Source organism: Moschus berezovskii, chromosome 12 (genome assembly GCF_049115385.1).
Source record: "Moschus berezovskii isolate FMDL1 chromosome 12, NW_MosBer_1.0, whole genome shotgun sequence".
NCBI classification, from domain to species: domain Eukaryota; kingdom Metazoa; phylum Chordata; class Mammalia; order Artiodactyla; family Moschidae; genus Moschus; species Moschus berezovskii.
Window position 1 is genome coordinate 45,310,652 of NC_142471.1, and position 12,693 is coordinate 45,323,344.

Sequence of the window (12,693 nt, forward strand, 5' to 3'; positions counted from 1 at the left end):
TAGAACAGAAAATCATCTTCCCATTTCTCAGCAAGAACTTCCATTAGTCGTGTTGCTCTTCTGGGCTGCCTACCGTGAAGCGCTGAGCTGGGTGTAAGGGCTGGAAGGGGCATAGTCCTGTTTTGTGCAGGAAAGGTCCCTGCAGTCTTTACACACACTGATCAAAGTATGGCATTTGCTAAAGACTGAGGAACAAACAGGAAAACGCTCCAAAGCTGAGCTACATTGTGGTCCAATCTGGGGAGTGTTTGGTTTGAAGCCAAGAACCTGGGTCCTGCAGGCCACTTCCCAGGAATCCCACCCAGGAATCCCCCAGGAAGGCCCACCCCTTGACGGCCCCAGAAGCCTGCCGAACGGGGCAGGCTGCAGTCTGGGGGCCAAGCCCAGCCTTGAGCAGCTGGGCGGCCTGCAATGACACGGGCTCAGGAGGCTACTCAGATGGCCACGCTATTGGGAATCCGGTCTGGGGACAAGTAGTAATAAGGCAGCTTCTTGTTCTTGTTGCGCTCGGCGATCACGCTGACGATGGAGTCGAGGTTCTTGCGGAACCGGGCCATGGCCTCCTTTACGGGCTTCTCGATGAAATGTTCCTCTGGGTACATGCCCAGGAACAGCTGAGACCCAGACAGACAGAGCCAAGTTAAGCTGTGATGAGGCGATGTAAACCGACAGGACTCGTCCTGCCCCTAGAGCCCAGCCTTTGGGAGCCAAGGCCTGTGCGCATCACCGCTCCCTGCATCTCCACCCCCTGCCAGCTGTTGAGAGCACCCGAGTATGCTCTTGGGCTGGGGCCTCACAGATCAACGCCCCGCTGCAGGGAGGCTATAGGGACTGGTAATGGCTCAGGCAGATGTGGAGGCTGGGGTGGTCCTGGCTGTGGTGGGCACGTGGCCCAGTCCCCAGGTGCACTCCCGCCTGGTGTCGGGGCAACGGGGGCACAGGGCCAGTCTGATCTTCTCTGAGAGCCGGTTTTTGGTCTTTGGAATTAGGTTCAACAGGTTGTATGAGTGTGGGAATGTCTCGATGCTCAGGAAACATAGCCCTCACCTGTGGGGTGCCAGGGAGAAGCCCACATGGAAGAGCTTTGCCAACAGTGGGGACTGGTGGGGTGTGCCCTTGTGGGGAGTGTCACAATGGAGTAGTGACTCCTTGCTCTCCTGCCCCACCCCACTCTGAGCTCCATCCAGTCTTGGCCACAGCCAGGCTCTGCTGGGGTGGTGTGCCCATTTGCACGCTCACACAAATGTCTTCAAATGAAACTAGGTGGATCTTTTAGAAACAAAATCCAAGAATGTAAAAACTGAAAAGTTTCATAGCCAGGGCTGGGCAGGGTGGGAGAAGTGCTCTGCACTGTTGACGGGATGTTGGATTCAGTTTGTGGAGGGCCATTCAGTCTCAACATTCTTTGACCAAGAAATTTCTCTACAAGGAATGTACTGGTTCTGTTGAACACATGTGCTGAGACCTGTATGTGAAGATGTTAGGGACCAAGACAAAGGTCCCAAAGCAATACACTGCCAACAAATGCCGGTGGGTCTGGGGCCAGTTCAACCGGCCAGTCATGCTAAGCAGCACTGAGCTAACGCCAGGGCGTGGTGTCTGAGAGCCGGCTTGGGGTCTTCGGAATTAGGTTCAACAGGTTGTATGAGTATGGGAATGTCTCAAAAGATGCCCAGGAAACTCAGCCCTCACTGTGGGGTGCCAGGGAGAAACCCACATGGTAGCACTTTGCCAACAGTGGGGACGGGTGGGGTGTGCCCTTGTGGGAACGTCACCGTGGGGCAGTGACCCGTGCTCTCCTGCCCCACCCCACTCTGAGCTCCATCCAGGCTCTGGCCTGAGGACCTCACAGATCCCTCCAGCCTTGCAAGTCAGGATTCCTGGCCCGCAGGGGTCCAGCCTGAGCCCTGAATCATAAAACCCTGGGACCAAGGAAGAGGTTAAAGCCGGTCTCACCTCATTGTCCTGGAACTGGCTCAGTGCCCACACTGCGCCCAGATGCCAGCAGGAGCGGCCACGGTCGGGCAGCGTTTCCACGATCTGCTCGATGGTCACCACACCCTTGGCTGTCGGTGGTGGGGCTCGCATGGTTGGGGGGGCGTTGGGTATCCAGGAGCACCAGTCATACTGCAGGGACAGCCACCGACCCAACTGGGTGCCCCTGCAGTGAGTGCAGCCCCCACCCGCCTTTGCCTCCCATGCCACCTCCCCGAGCCCCCTCCTCCAACTCCAGCGGGGCTAGGGAAGCCCCCTGCCTCATACTGGCATCCAGTGCTTAGCACAGAACTGAACTCCACTGGCCACTGGGAACACCAGACTCCTGGGCCCTCCGCCCCTTCCCGGAACCCTCTCCTGTGGAGGAAGTGGGGCGGCCCACCCAGGGCCCTCAGAAGCAGCCGAGCTGGCCCTGGCCATCTCCCGCCCAGAGGGCTTGCCCTGTCCTTGCCCACCTGGCCGAAGTTCACTGCTGCGTGCTGGGCTGAGGCCGTGAAGATCACCACGGTCAGGTACTCACACAGCTTCTCCTTGGTCTTGATGAACTTGGGGAAGCCTAAGGGAGAGCCCTGGGCTGGCTGAGGCCCCAACCCCAGGGAGGGCCACTCGACCAGCAGACACCCACTCCCACCCAAGCAGGCCCCTGGATGCCCACACACCAGTGTTGTGAGGGCAAGACGCACTGGAAGAGCACGGCTGCTTGACTCCGTGTTCCAGTTGCTTTTCCTCCCTTTCCTGGCTCTTGGAAAGCCCCTGAGATATCCCCACGGTGCACACTGAAGGGCAGGGGTCCCCTGGGAGTTGTGGGCTCAGCACCAGGCGCTCAGATGGAGGCCATCGGCTAGCATCACCTATTGCGATTCAGTGGTCCAGGAGAGAGAGGAGAGGGGCTGCAGGGTAGAGAGCATCCCCACCTGAGGCCTTCTTGCCCCGCATGCCGTACATGTAAACATCCTTCACGAAGTCCTGGAGCTCCTGGTCCTCCTCCACCACCTGGTCGCTCTCGTAGTAGATGCCCACCACCTCGGCCGTGAACCTGCCTCAGGAGGAGAGGCCCAGCCAAGAGTGGGTGACCAGCCAGGGGCTGCAGAACTGGCCCCTTGGCCCCATCCGTGACCCCGTCACTTCTTGATGTCTGGATTCAGGCCACACTCTCCCCCACCCCCGTCCAACCTGCCATAGCCCCGTTCCCCCATCACTGCCCTGCCAGTGGAGCCAGGCCTCCTGGCCCACTGAGTCGGCGGTCCAGCACCCCCGGTCATGACCGTCAGAGCCCTGCCCACTCCTCCTGCGGGCCCTCAGCTCCCGCTGCCCAGTGCTGACCCCCCAGCCCTGTAGCTCACGTCTTGATGGCCTCCCACACCAGGAGCCCGTCGTCCCGGTAGAAGTAGTAGGGAATGTCTTCCATGTTGTCCATGCCCCGGGCCTTGATGGCCTCAGGGAAGCACAGGGAAGTGTAGGTCAGGTCCTGCATGGCCCTCTGCACCATCTGCACATGCCCACCGCCCCCGGTGGCGTTGGCCTTGAGCAGGAGGGGAGGAAGTGCTGTGAGCCAAGGCCTGTTCCTCCAGTGCCAAAGCTCAGCATGAGAAACTGAAAGGGCAGAGAGATGTCCTGGCCCACCAGAGCAAACCCATGTCCAGTGAGGTGGAGTGGGAGGGACATTTAACTCGGAGCATGCCCAGGGCAGCCCCAGGAGGAGGTTATGGGGAGGAGCCTTGTCCTGATCCAAATATGAGGGGCTGAGATGAAGGAGGGAGGGGTGAGCTCCCCACCCAAATGGTGCAGTGAGGACAGCAGGCAGTGTGGAATCCAGGCCAGAGCAGCCCCTGGACCAGACCTGCCTTCGTTCTGAGCACAGGCTGCCCAGAGCTGAGCGTTGCTCTCAGAGACCTGATCTTTGAGCATAAGACAGGGGCATACACTAGATCCCAGGATACACACCACTCTGCTCAGGGCCTCCTGTGTGCCTAGTGAGGGCTGCTAGTCATCCCAGCTGCAGAGATGCTGGTACATGTGCTTGCAGGCAGGCACACATGTGCTGAGTGCTCAGGGCACAAAATCTTCCAAGGAGAACTTGGGGACTGGGACCAGACACTGGTCCATGGTGGGCGTTTGACCCGAGCAGGACCAACAGAGCTGCTCCCCAGTACTTTCTATTTGCATGGAAGATGATGTCACTGTGTGGGAACGTAAGCTTGGAGTTCGCTGTGATGTCCCCCCTCCCACTGGGGGAAGCCTGTCTGCAGAGCCCGTCTCGGAGAGTGAGGCCCACACAGTTTAAAGACAGGAAGAGTGCCAGCCAATGGGCTTGTACCCTGGGGACACTGAGTCCCGGGCCCCGTGTATGAGGCATCCTAGAGGGCAGGGGTCGCCTGGGGGCTTTGGGCCCAGCACCAGGTGTTGAGCTGGAGGCCACGGGCCAGCGTTGCCCAAGGGAACACGGAGCGAGGAGCCGAAGCGCCCGAACGTGCCCAGGTGTGTGAGGTGACACAGTCCCATTCCAGCTGTAACTGGCTGAGATGAGTTTTGTCATTTTCCGCCCAAATGGTAACTCAACCCTTGGGATGGTCTGGCTGGCTTACTAACTGGAGGTGGGAAAGGAGCAAGGTTGGGGGTAAGGCTGTGGGAGGGTCCAGGCTCAGTAAGCCTCCAGAGGGGTCACAGCAAGGGGTCCTGCCTGAGAGGGCGTGATGGGTGGGTGGGGACCCAAGGCCCCACTGAAGGGAAGAGCGGGCTGGGAGTGCGCATGGCCTGGAAGGCAGGAAGGGTGGGAGGCGGTGCTCGGAGTGATGGGCAGCAGAGTGGGTGGGGAGATGCAGGAAACTAGTGTGGGCCGCGGGGGCGGGCAGGCAGGGTTTACACCCACATGCCGGGGGAGGGGAGGGGAGGGCTGAGGTGACGAGGATTCCGTGGTGAGGAGGAAGAGAGGGTGGACGGAAGGGGCGGACGCCGGCCAGAGAATGGGAGGCTTCACTAGGAGCACACCCAGCCTCCCACCCTTCCCAGGCCTCCACCCAGCTGGTGCCTAGGGGGCTGGTCTCCAGAGAGGAAATCTGGGCCTCAGGTCGGGTGGGGGCCGCCGAGGCTCTTCTGGCACTGGGGCGGGTGGGAGGAGGCCCTCACCTTGTCAAAGAGGCCGTACTCGCAGATGAGCTGCTCCCGGGCCTTGGTGTTGATGGCGATGGTGAACCGCACGTGTGCCACCAGGAGCTGGTGCAGCAGCAGGGGCAGACCTCAGAGGTGGCCAGGGCAGGGGCTCCTGACCTGGGCTGCGCCTCCTCGGGGTCCCCAGGTCCCCCAGCCCCACCCCACCCCAGTGCACTGTGGAGGAGCGAAGCCAAAGGTCATGGAGGGAGTGAAGCTGGCGTGTCAACCAGCACTGCTGTGAGCTGCTGGCATGGGAGCCTGGGGACTGCTGCTCTGATGCTCAGCAAGAATGATCGTGACGAAAATGACCATCGTCAACGCTAACACAGTTACAGAGCAGTAACTGTGCGCTGGGCACTCTTTGAAATTCTCCGAATTTGTCCACTATTTCAACCTGACAGTGATCCTAGGGGGCCGGGGTACTATCTGATCTCTGTGTTATACAGATGGGGAAATGGAAGTAATTTAAGCCTGCAGTCACTCCAGTCGTCAGTGTCTGCAGGATTCAGGAGAGAGAAGGGCAGTGACTGTGGGGCTGCCCCCTGGGATCAGACGAAGCAACACGAAACTCATTTGTCTCTTCAAACTCTGTTCCCTCCCCCAAGGCGAGCCAGGGCAGGCCCAGGCACCATCCCCCGCCCGATGTCCTCAGGACCCAGCAAGCTCCGAGCTGCTTTCTTCCTGGGGGTGCCTCCGCTCCTCCCCAGCCTCTCCAGGGCTCTCTTACAGCCACTCCCAGCCACAGTCCTGTGGGGATGTCAGTGTCCCTCCTCCCTGCCTTCTGTCCTCTACCCCATATCTGACACGTCTCCCCCCAGGGGAGGCAGGAGCTTGCTGTACCTTGAAAATGGGGTGCACGGCAGGCAGCTGGCGGTACATGGCGATGCCAAACACCTCAGACACCAGATGCGTGCGCAGAAGGTGGGTGATGGTTTGGTGGACGTGGAAGTCGCTGGAGCGCACCCAGATCTTGGCCAGGAGCCAGTCATACTTTGCATCCGAAGGGAGAAAAATGGGATTCTCTTCTCCCGGCACCTGGTTGAGCTGATACGTTGGAGAAAGAGAAGGCATTGCAATATTTCGCTCCAGACTGTAACTGTAGGAGAGTCTGGCCTCTCAGGAAATTCCAGGAGAATCCACATTTCTTAAACAGAGACTTTGAATCATGAGAGGATCACAGAGGAGGGCAGAGGCCCAGGGTTTGTAACAATTTCTCCTCCCAGCTACATCATTTACTACCTGTGGGACCCTGGACATCTCAGCCTTTATGACCTCCAGCTTCACCGGCGTTAACAAGGGCACATGGTCTACTCACCTGGCAGTCACTAGGGGAAGCGAATGAACGGGTGTGAGGGCATCAACACGGGGTGAAAGCGGTGGTGTGTGAACGTGTGGGCAGTAGTCTTCCGCCCGCTCCCCATCTCTGCCCCCCCCTCCTGGTCCCACCCACTTCTCTGCAGTTGCTTTCTGGTCTCCTGATTTTTCCTTCCTCGGCTCTCCCCTTAAATGCTGCTGCTCCCCAGGCTCTGTCTGGGTGCTTCTGAATCCCCTTCTTGCCCTTGATTGATTAGACTGTGGGAGGTGGGGGCGGGTACACAAACTTTGGAGCCAGATGGCCTGGCCCCAATCTCAGTTCTGCCGCTGACTGTGTGCCCTGGTGCCTCGGTTCCCTTATCTGCTTAAAATGATCAGTAGATGGAGTGCTTGCCTACTCAGAGGGTTGTAGTGACAATTATGTAAATAAAGGCAAGCTTTCTGGTCTGAAACCCTGATGGCCAAATGTTTCAGAATCCAGGATTTTTAGGATTTTAGCAGCGAGTACACATCACTATGTGACACCTGTCTTCCTCTCTCTGGGTCTGTGACAACACAATATTTTACACTCAAACATGCTAATATTTCTGCATGAAACATATACCTTTCACACTGAGTGGGAGAAAGCCTCTTAAGTATTCCCTTCTGTCAGGAAGATCCCCTGGAGGAGGAAATGGTAACCCACTCCAGGATTCTTGCCTGGAAAATCCCACGGACAGAGGAGCTTGGTGGGCTAGTCCATAGAGTCTCAAAGGGTCAGACGACTGAGCAATGGAGCATGCATGCACATTGATTCAGAGCAAGCTTTGCTGCCAATGAATCTGCTACAAATTTTTTGAGAATCTAAGAGTTTCAGATTTCAGAATTGAGAGTAAGGGATTGTGGACTGTGCGGGCAAACCCTTGGGATAAACTTGGCATGCGGTTAACATCTGGCAAAACTAGCTGCTATCACGCCCATGGCACCCAGTGCCCGGTTCCTGACTGACTCAAAGTGATGTTTGCTGAGTGCTTGTCTGCTTTCTCCTTGGGGACCCTGTGAAGCCTCCCTCCTTCACAGACCCACACCTGGTCCTGGCCTTGGTGTGGTTTCCTGCTGCTTGTGTAACATCTCCCACAGAGTTGCAGTGGTGTGATACCCTGAGAAAGCAGATGCAGCCAGGAATGGGGAGAGAGGAAGCTCTGGCCCTGCCTGTCCCTTCCCCAAACTGCACCCCTCTCCTCCTCCATCATCCTCGGTGGAGACAAGAATCTGGGAGCATCTTAGGACTGGCATGGCTCCTGACCTCCATGGTCCTCCCTTGGTAACCTCAGCTTCAAGCTCATCTCACAGCTTCACCTGGTCAGGCCCTATTGGTGTTTTTTTTTTTTAATTAATTTATTTTTTATTAAAGAATAACTGCTTTACAGAATTTTGCTGTTTTCTGTCAAACTTCAACATGAATCAGCCATAGGTATACATACATCCCCTCCCTTTTGAACCTCCCTCCCACCTCCCTCCCCATCCCACCCCTCTAGGTTGATACAGAGCCCTTTTTGAGTTTCCTAAGCCGTACAGCAAATTCCCATTGGCTATCTATTTTGCGTACGGTAATGTAAGTTTCCATGTTATCCTTTCCATGCATCTCACCCTCTCCTCCACTCTCCCCACATCCGTAAGTCTGTTCTCTATGTCTTTTTCTCCATTGCTGCCCTGTAAATAAATTCTTCAGTGACATTTTTCTAGATTCTGTATATGTGTGTTAGAATACGGTATTTATCTTTCTCTTTCTGACTCACTTCACTCTGTATAATAGGTTCCAGGTTCATCCACCTCATCAGAACTGACTCAAATGCGTTCCTTTTTATGACTGAGCAATATCCCATTGTGTATATGTACCACCACTTCTTTATCCATTCATTTGTAGATAAACATCTAGGTGCTTCCATGTTCTAGCTATTGTAAATAGCGCTGCAATGAACAATGGGATACATGTGTCTCTTTCAATTTTGGTTTCCTCAGGATATATGCCTAGGAGTGGGATTGCTGGGTCATATGGTGGCTTTATTCCTAGCTTTTTAAGGAATCTCCATACTGACTTTCATAGTGGCTGTATCAATTTACATTCCCACCAACACTGCAAGAGTGTTCCCTTTTCTCCACAGCCTTTCCAGTATTTATTGTTTGTAGTCTTTTTGATGAGGGCCATTCTGACCAGTGTGAGGTCATTGTAGTTTTGATTTGCATTTCTCTAATAATGAGCGATGTTGAGCATCTTTTCACGTGTTATCCATCTGTATGTCTTCTTTGGAGAAATGTCTGTTTAGGTCTTTTTCCCACTTTTTGATTGGGTTGTTTGTTTTTCTGGTATTGAGTTGTATGAGCTGCTTGTATATTTTGGAAATTAATATTTGTCAGTTTCAGCTGCTATTATTTTCTACCATGCTGAGTGTTGTCTTTTCACCTTGCTTACAGTTTTCTTTGCTGTGCAAAAGCTTTAAGTTTAATCAGGTTCCACTTGTTTACTTTTGTTTTTATTTCCATGACTCTCGGAGGTGGGTCATAGTGGATCTTGCTTCGATTTATGTCATCGAGTGTTCTATGTTTTCCTCTAAGAGTTTTATAGTTTCTGGTCTTACAGTTAGGTCTTTAACCAATTTTGAGTTTATCTTTGTGTATGGTGTTAGGAAGTGTTCTAATTTCATTCTTTTACATGTAGCTGTCCAGTTTTCCTAGCACCATTTACTGAAGAGGTTGTCTTTGCCCCATAGTATAGTCTTGCCTCCTTTGTCAAAAATAAGGTACCCATAGGTTCATGGGTTTATTTCTGGTTTTTCTATCTTGTTCCATTGTCTATATTTCTGTTTTTGTGCCAGTACCATACTGTCTTGATGACTGTAGCTTTGTAGTATAACCTGAAGTCAGGAAGCTTGATTCCTCCAGTTCCACTCTTCTTTCTCAAGACTGCTTTGGCTACTTGCGGTCTTTTGTGTTTCCATATGAATTGTGAAATTTTTTGTTCTAGTTCTGTGACAAATGTCATTGGTAATTTGATAGGGATGGCATTGAATCTGCAGATTGTGTTTGGTAGTATATTCATTTTCACAATATTGATACTTCCTACCCAGGAACGTGGAATATCTCTCCATCAGTTTATGTCATCTTTGATTTCTTTCATTAGTGTCTTATAATTTTCTTTTGTCTCCTTAGGGAAGTTTGTTCCTAATATTTACTTCTTTTTGTTGCAATGGTGAATGGGATTGATTCCTTAGTTGCTCTTTCTGATTTTTCATTGTTAGTTTATAGAAATGCAAGTGATTTTTGTGTATTGATTTTGTATCTTGCAACTTTGCTAAATTCACTGATTAGCTCTAGTAGTTTTCTGATACTATCTTTAGGGTTTTCTATGTCCTACTGGTGTTTTGATTCAGGGCTGGTCAGAATGCTGGGGTGGGGAGCCCATATCATCCCAGGGCAGGTCCTCCCCAGAGCCAGGAAGTGCTCAAGGGTATCTTGTGGAGTGGAGCCCTTTCCGCCCACTATGGTCAGCCCTCCCCACAACTGTTCTCGTTTGTCCTGTCCACCTGGCAGAGCCTTAAGCAGGAGAGTCCAGGCAGGGCTGCTGCCTTTCCGTCCTGGAGGTTTGTTGGATCCACCCAGGAACTCCTCCCTGAGCCCTGGCTACTGAGGATGGAGCTGCCCAGGATGAGAACAGGGCTGGGCCGCCTACCTGGATGGCAATGGGAACAATCTTGTTGGCCAGATTCTTGTACAGCAAGCAGATGGGCGCAGCCAGGAACTGCAGAGTGCAGGGGTCTGTTTTGTTGGCATCGATGCCATCCAACAGTTTAAAGTCCACGATGAAGATGTTCCCTTGCTGCAGGAGGTAAGAGGAAATACATCCAAATCAGGTTCAGTTTGAGACGGACCCAGGAATCGGGCCCAGTGGGAGGGATAGGAGGTCCAGTCAACATAGTGGAGTTCAGAGTTTAGAGTTCTTGGAGTCCTCTGACTCCAAGGCTGATTGACAGAAGTTTTCATAGGCTATGGTGGGGCTCAGCAAGGTGAAGAAATGCCAGGGGTTCCTAACACACTTGCTGTACCTGCAGTCTGCCTGACCTTCCTGAAAGATGTTGAAAGACCGCCCACAGTGACAGTTAAGAAAGAAGACAGAATTTAGATGAAATAAATGAGGGAAGTCAAATGCCAAGAGTGATGCTGCAGGATTCCACTTACAAGAGTTCAAAGCTGGGCAAACTCAAGTGTCAGAGTTAGGACCAAGGTTACCCTTGGGAGGAGAGACGGAAAGGCGGCAGGAAGGAGGTTCTGAGGTTCAAAAGCGGGCATCCACCGTGTCAGGAGGGGGTCGTCAGGGCTGGGGGGCCCTGATGTTTTAAGGGAGGGTCTGCAGGGGTAAGGCGGTCTACCAGGGTGGGGGTGGGGTCTGCAGGGGTGGTGTGTGTTCTGTGTCCTGGTATGAGGTTCTGGCATGGCAGGGTAACTTGGTGCTACCAAGCCATCATTGAGCTTGCTGCCACTCTTGATTCCTGTAGATATTACACTTTAATATAAAACAAAAACGCATGTGGGGAAGGTAGCAAGTTGCCCATCCCAGGTTACACTTGAGTCCCCTGCATGTGTTATTCACTCAGCCGTGTCCGACTCTGTGACACCATGTACTGTAGCCCTTCAGGCTCCTCTGTCCATGGAATTCTCCAGGCAAGAATACTGGAGTAGATAGCCATTCCCTTCTCCAGGGGATTTTCCTGATCCAGGGATCAAACCTGGGGTCTCCTTTATTGCAGGCAGATTCTTTACCATCGGAGCCACCAAGACGGAGCCTAACCTGAGCGTCGTGAGGGCTCCTTTTGCAGGGCCGGGGCCTGCTCAGGCCAAAACTAGAAGGGTCTCGGTGGAGGACAAGTGGTGCTTCTTCTAAAGCCTCTTGTGTTTTAAGCTAGAAATGGAGGCAGGGGTTGCGATCTGGTTGGGAAGGGGGTCAAGGTATATGTGGTTGAGACCTGTCAACAGGTGCTCAAGTCAGCTGCATGTCCATACGTCTGCCAGCAGAGGGCGCCAGTGACCACAGCTCACAGGCTTCAGGACCGCCAGCTGTGGGACCCTGCAGTTGTCTGACACCAGCGATGAGCTCTGAGCATCGGCCTGAGTGGCACTTGGGGCAGGAAGGGGAAAGGGTTGGGGAAAGAGGTAGTGGTGCCCTTGGCCAGTCAGGGCAGAGGGAAGGTGGGGACAGGCTGCCTCCAGCAGAGTATGTGATGGTCCCTCAAGACACCTTGGCCAGAAATTGGAGAACACCCAGGCCTGGTGGGTCATGGGACTGGTTGGGCTTCTGAGATGGGCTGGACAAATGGACTTCCAGAGCAGAGTGGCCATCAGTGACCACTGTGCAGAAGAAATGTCTGCCAATAAACTTTTGAGCAGACCAAATTATTTAACTTGATGAATGGGAGACCCTGGGAACCAGGATTCCTGGGATTTGGGGCTGCCTATGGGGCATTTCTCTGTCATTCAGGACACCTCCTCTCTCTGGGCTGTGATTTCATCCTTCTGGAAAGTGAGGAGTCAACTGTATCTCTCAGTTCCGATATTCTAGGTTCTGTAGAAGATATGGGTGGTCTTGCTTGTCTGGTGTTCCTGTCCTTTCCTTTTGGTAAGCATTCTCCATTCTCCTGGCTGTAGTGACTGGCTCAGGGAATTGTCTCACAACTCACACTGGACCCATGACATTTGCTGAAACTGTTGGGAAATAGAGACTTTTCCCCCTGGGATTCAGCAGTGTCTGCTAAAATGATGGAAGGTAAGTCTGAAGCTCTTAGTGGTCATCTTTACCTCCACATAAGGACACGCTCAGAAAAAAAAAATTCCAACGGCGGCAGAAAATTGATAACTGGAGAAATGATGCTAATAGATTATCTGAATCTTAGATCCAGCTAGTTCAGTCTGCTTTATGTTGTTGCCCCAACCAAGGCATTTCTTAGGTTAAATTGGTTTTAACTTGAAACCACAGAATCCTAACATAAAGTCTAAGAACTAAAACACTCTTGAAGAGTTGTGACAATGACTCAAAAACAACAATAGGGGTAGAATTTACCTATTCATATTGCAAAACAATAATTCCATAGGCAAAGATGAAAAAAAAAAAACTTAGGAGTTTTAGTTGGCCACAAATCTATGCTCTCTGTAGATCATAAGATGCTGCCAAAGAGAGGTAGAAGAAAAGACTGTGGGGATTGA

At 53.0% G+C, this 12,693-nt stretch overlaps 1 protein-coding gene across 1 annotated transcript in view; it reads right to left on the reverse strand.

Annotated features, from left to right (window-relative positions):
• Positions 1 to 12,693, reverse strand: part of ALOX5 (arachidonate 5-lipoxygenase) — a 43,693-nt gene continuing 31,000 nt past the window's right edge. The window contains exons 7-14 of the mRNA XM_055425227.2: positions 10,169 to 10,315; positions 5,986 to 6,189; positions 5,122 to 5,208; positions 3,339 to 3,517; positions 2,910 to 3,031; positions 2,451 to 2,551; positions 1,957 to 2,127; positions 1 to 614 (exon numbers count right to left, since the gene is read on the reverse strand). Of these exons, the coding sequence (XP_055281202.1) occupies positions 435 to 614; positions 1,957 to 2,127; positions 2,451 to 2,551; positions 2,910 to 3,031; positions 3,339 to 3,517; positions 5,122 to 5,208; positions 5,986 to 6,189; positions 10,169 to 10,315 (1,191 nt within the window). The 3' untranslated portion in view covers positions 1 to 434. The remainder of the gene's footprint in view (positions 615 to 1,956; positions 2,128 to 2,450; positions 2,552 to 2,909; positions 3,032 to 3,338; positions 3,518 to 5,121; positions 5,209 to 5,985; positions 6,190 to 10,168; positions 10,316 to 12,693) is intronic.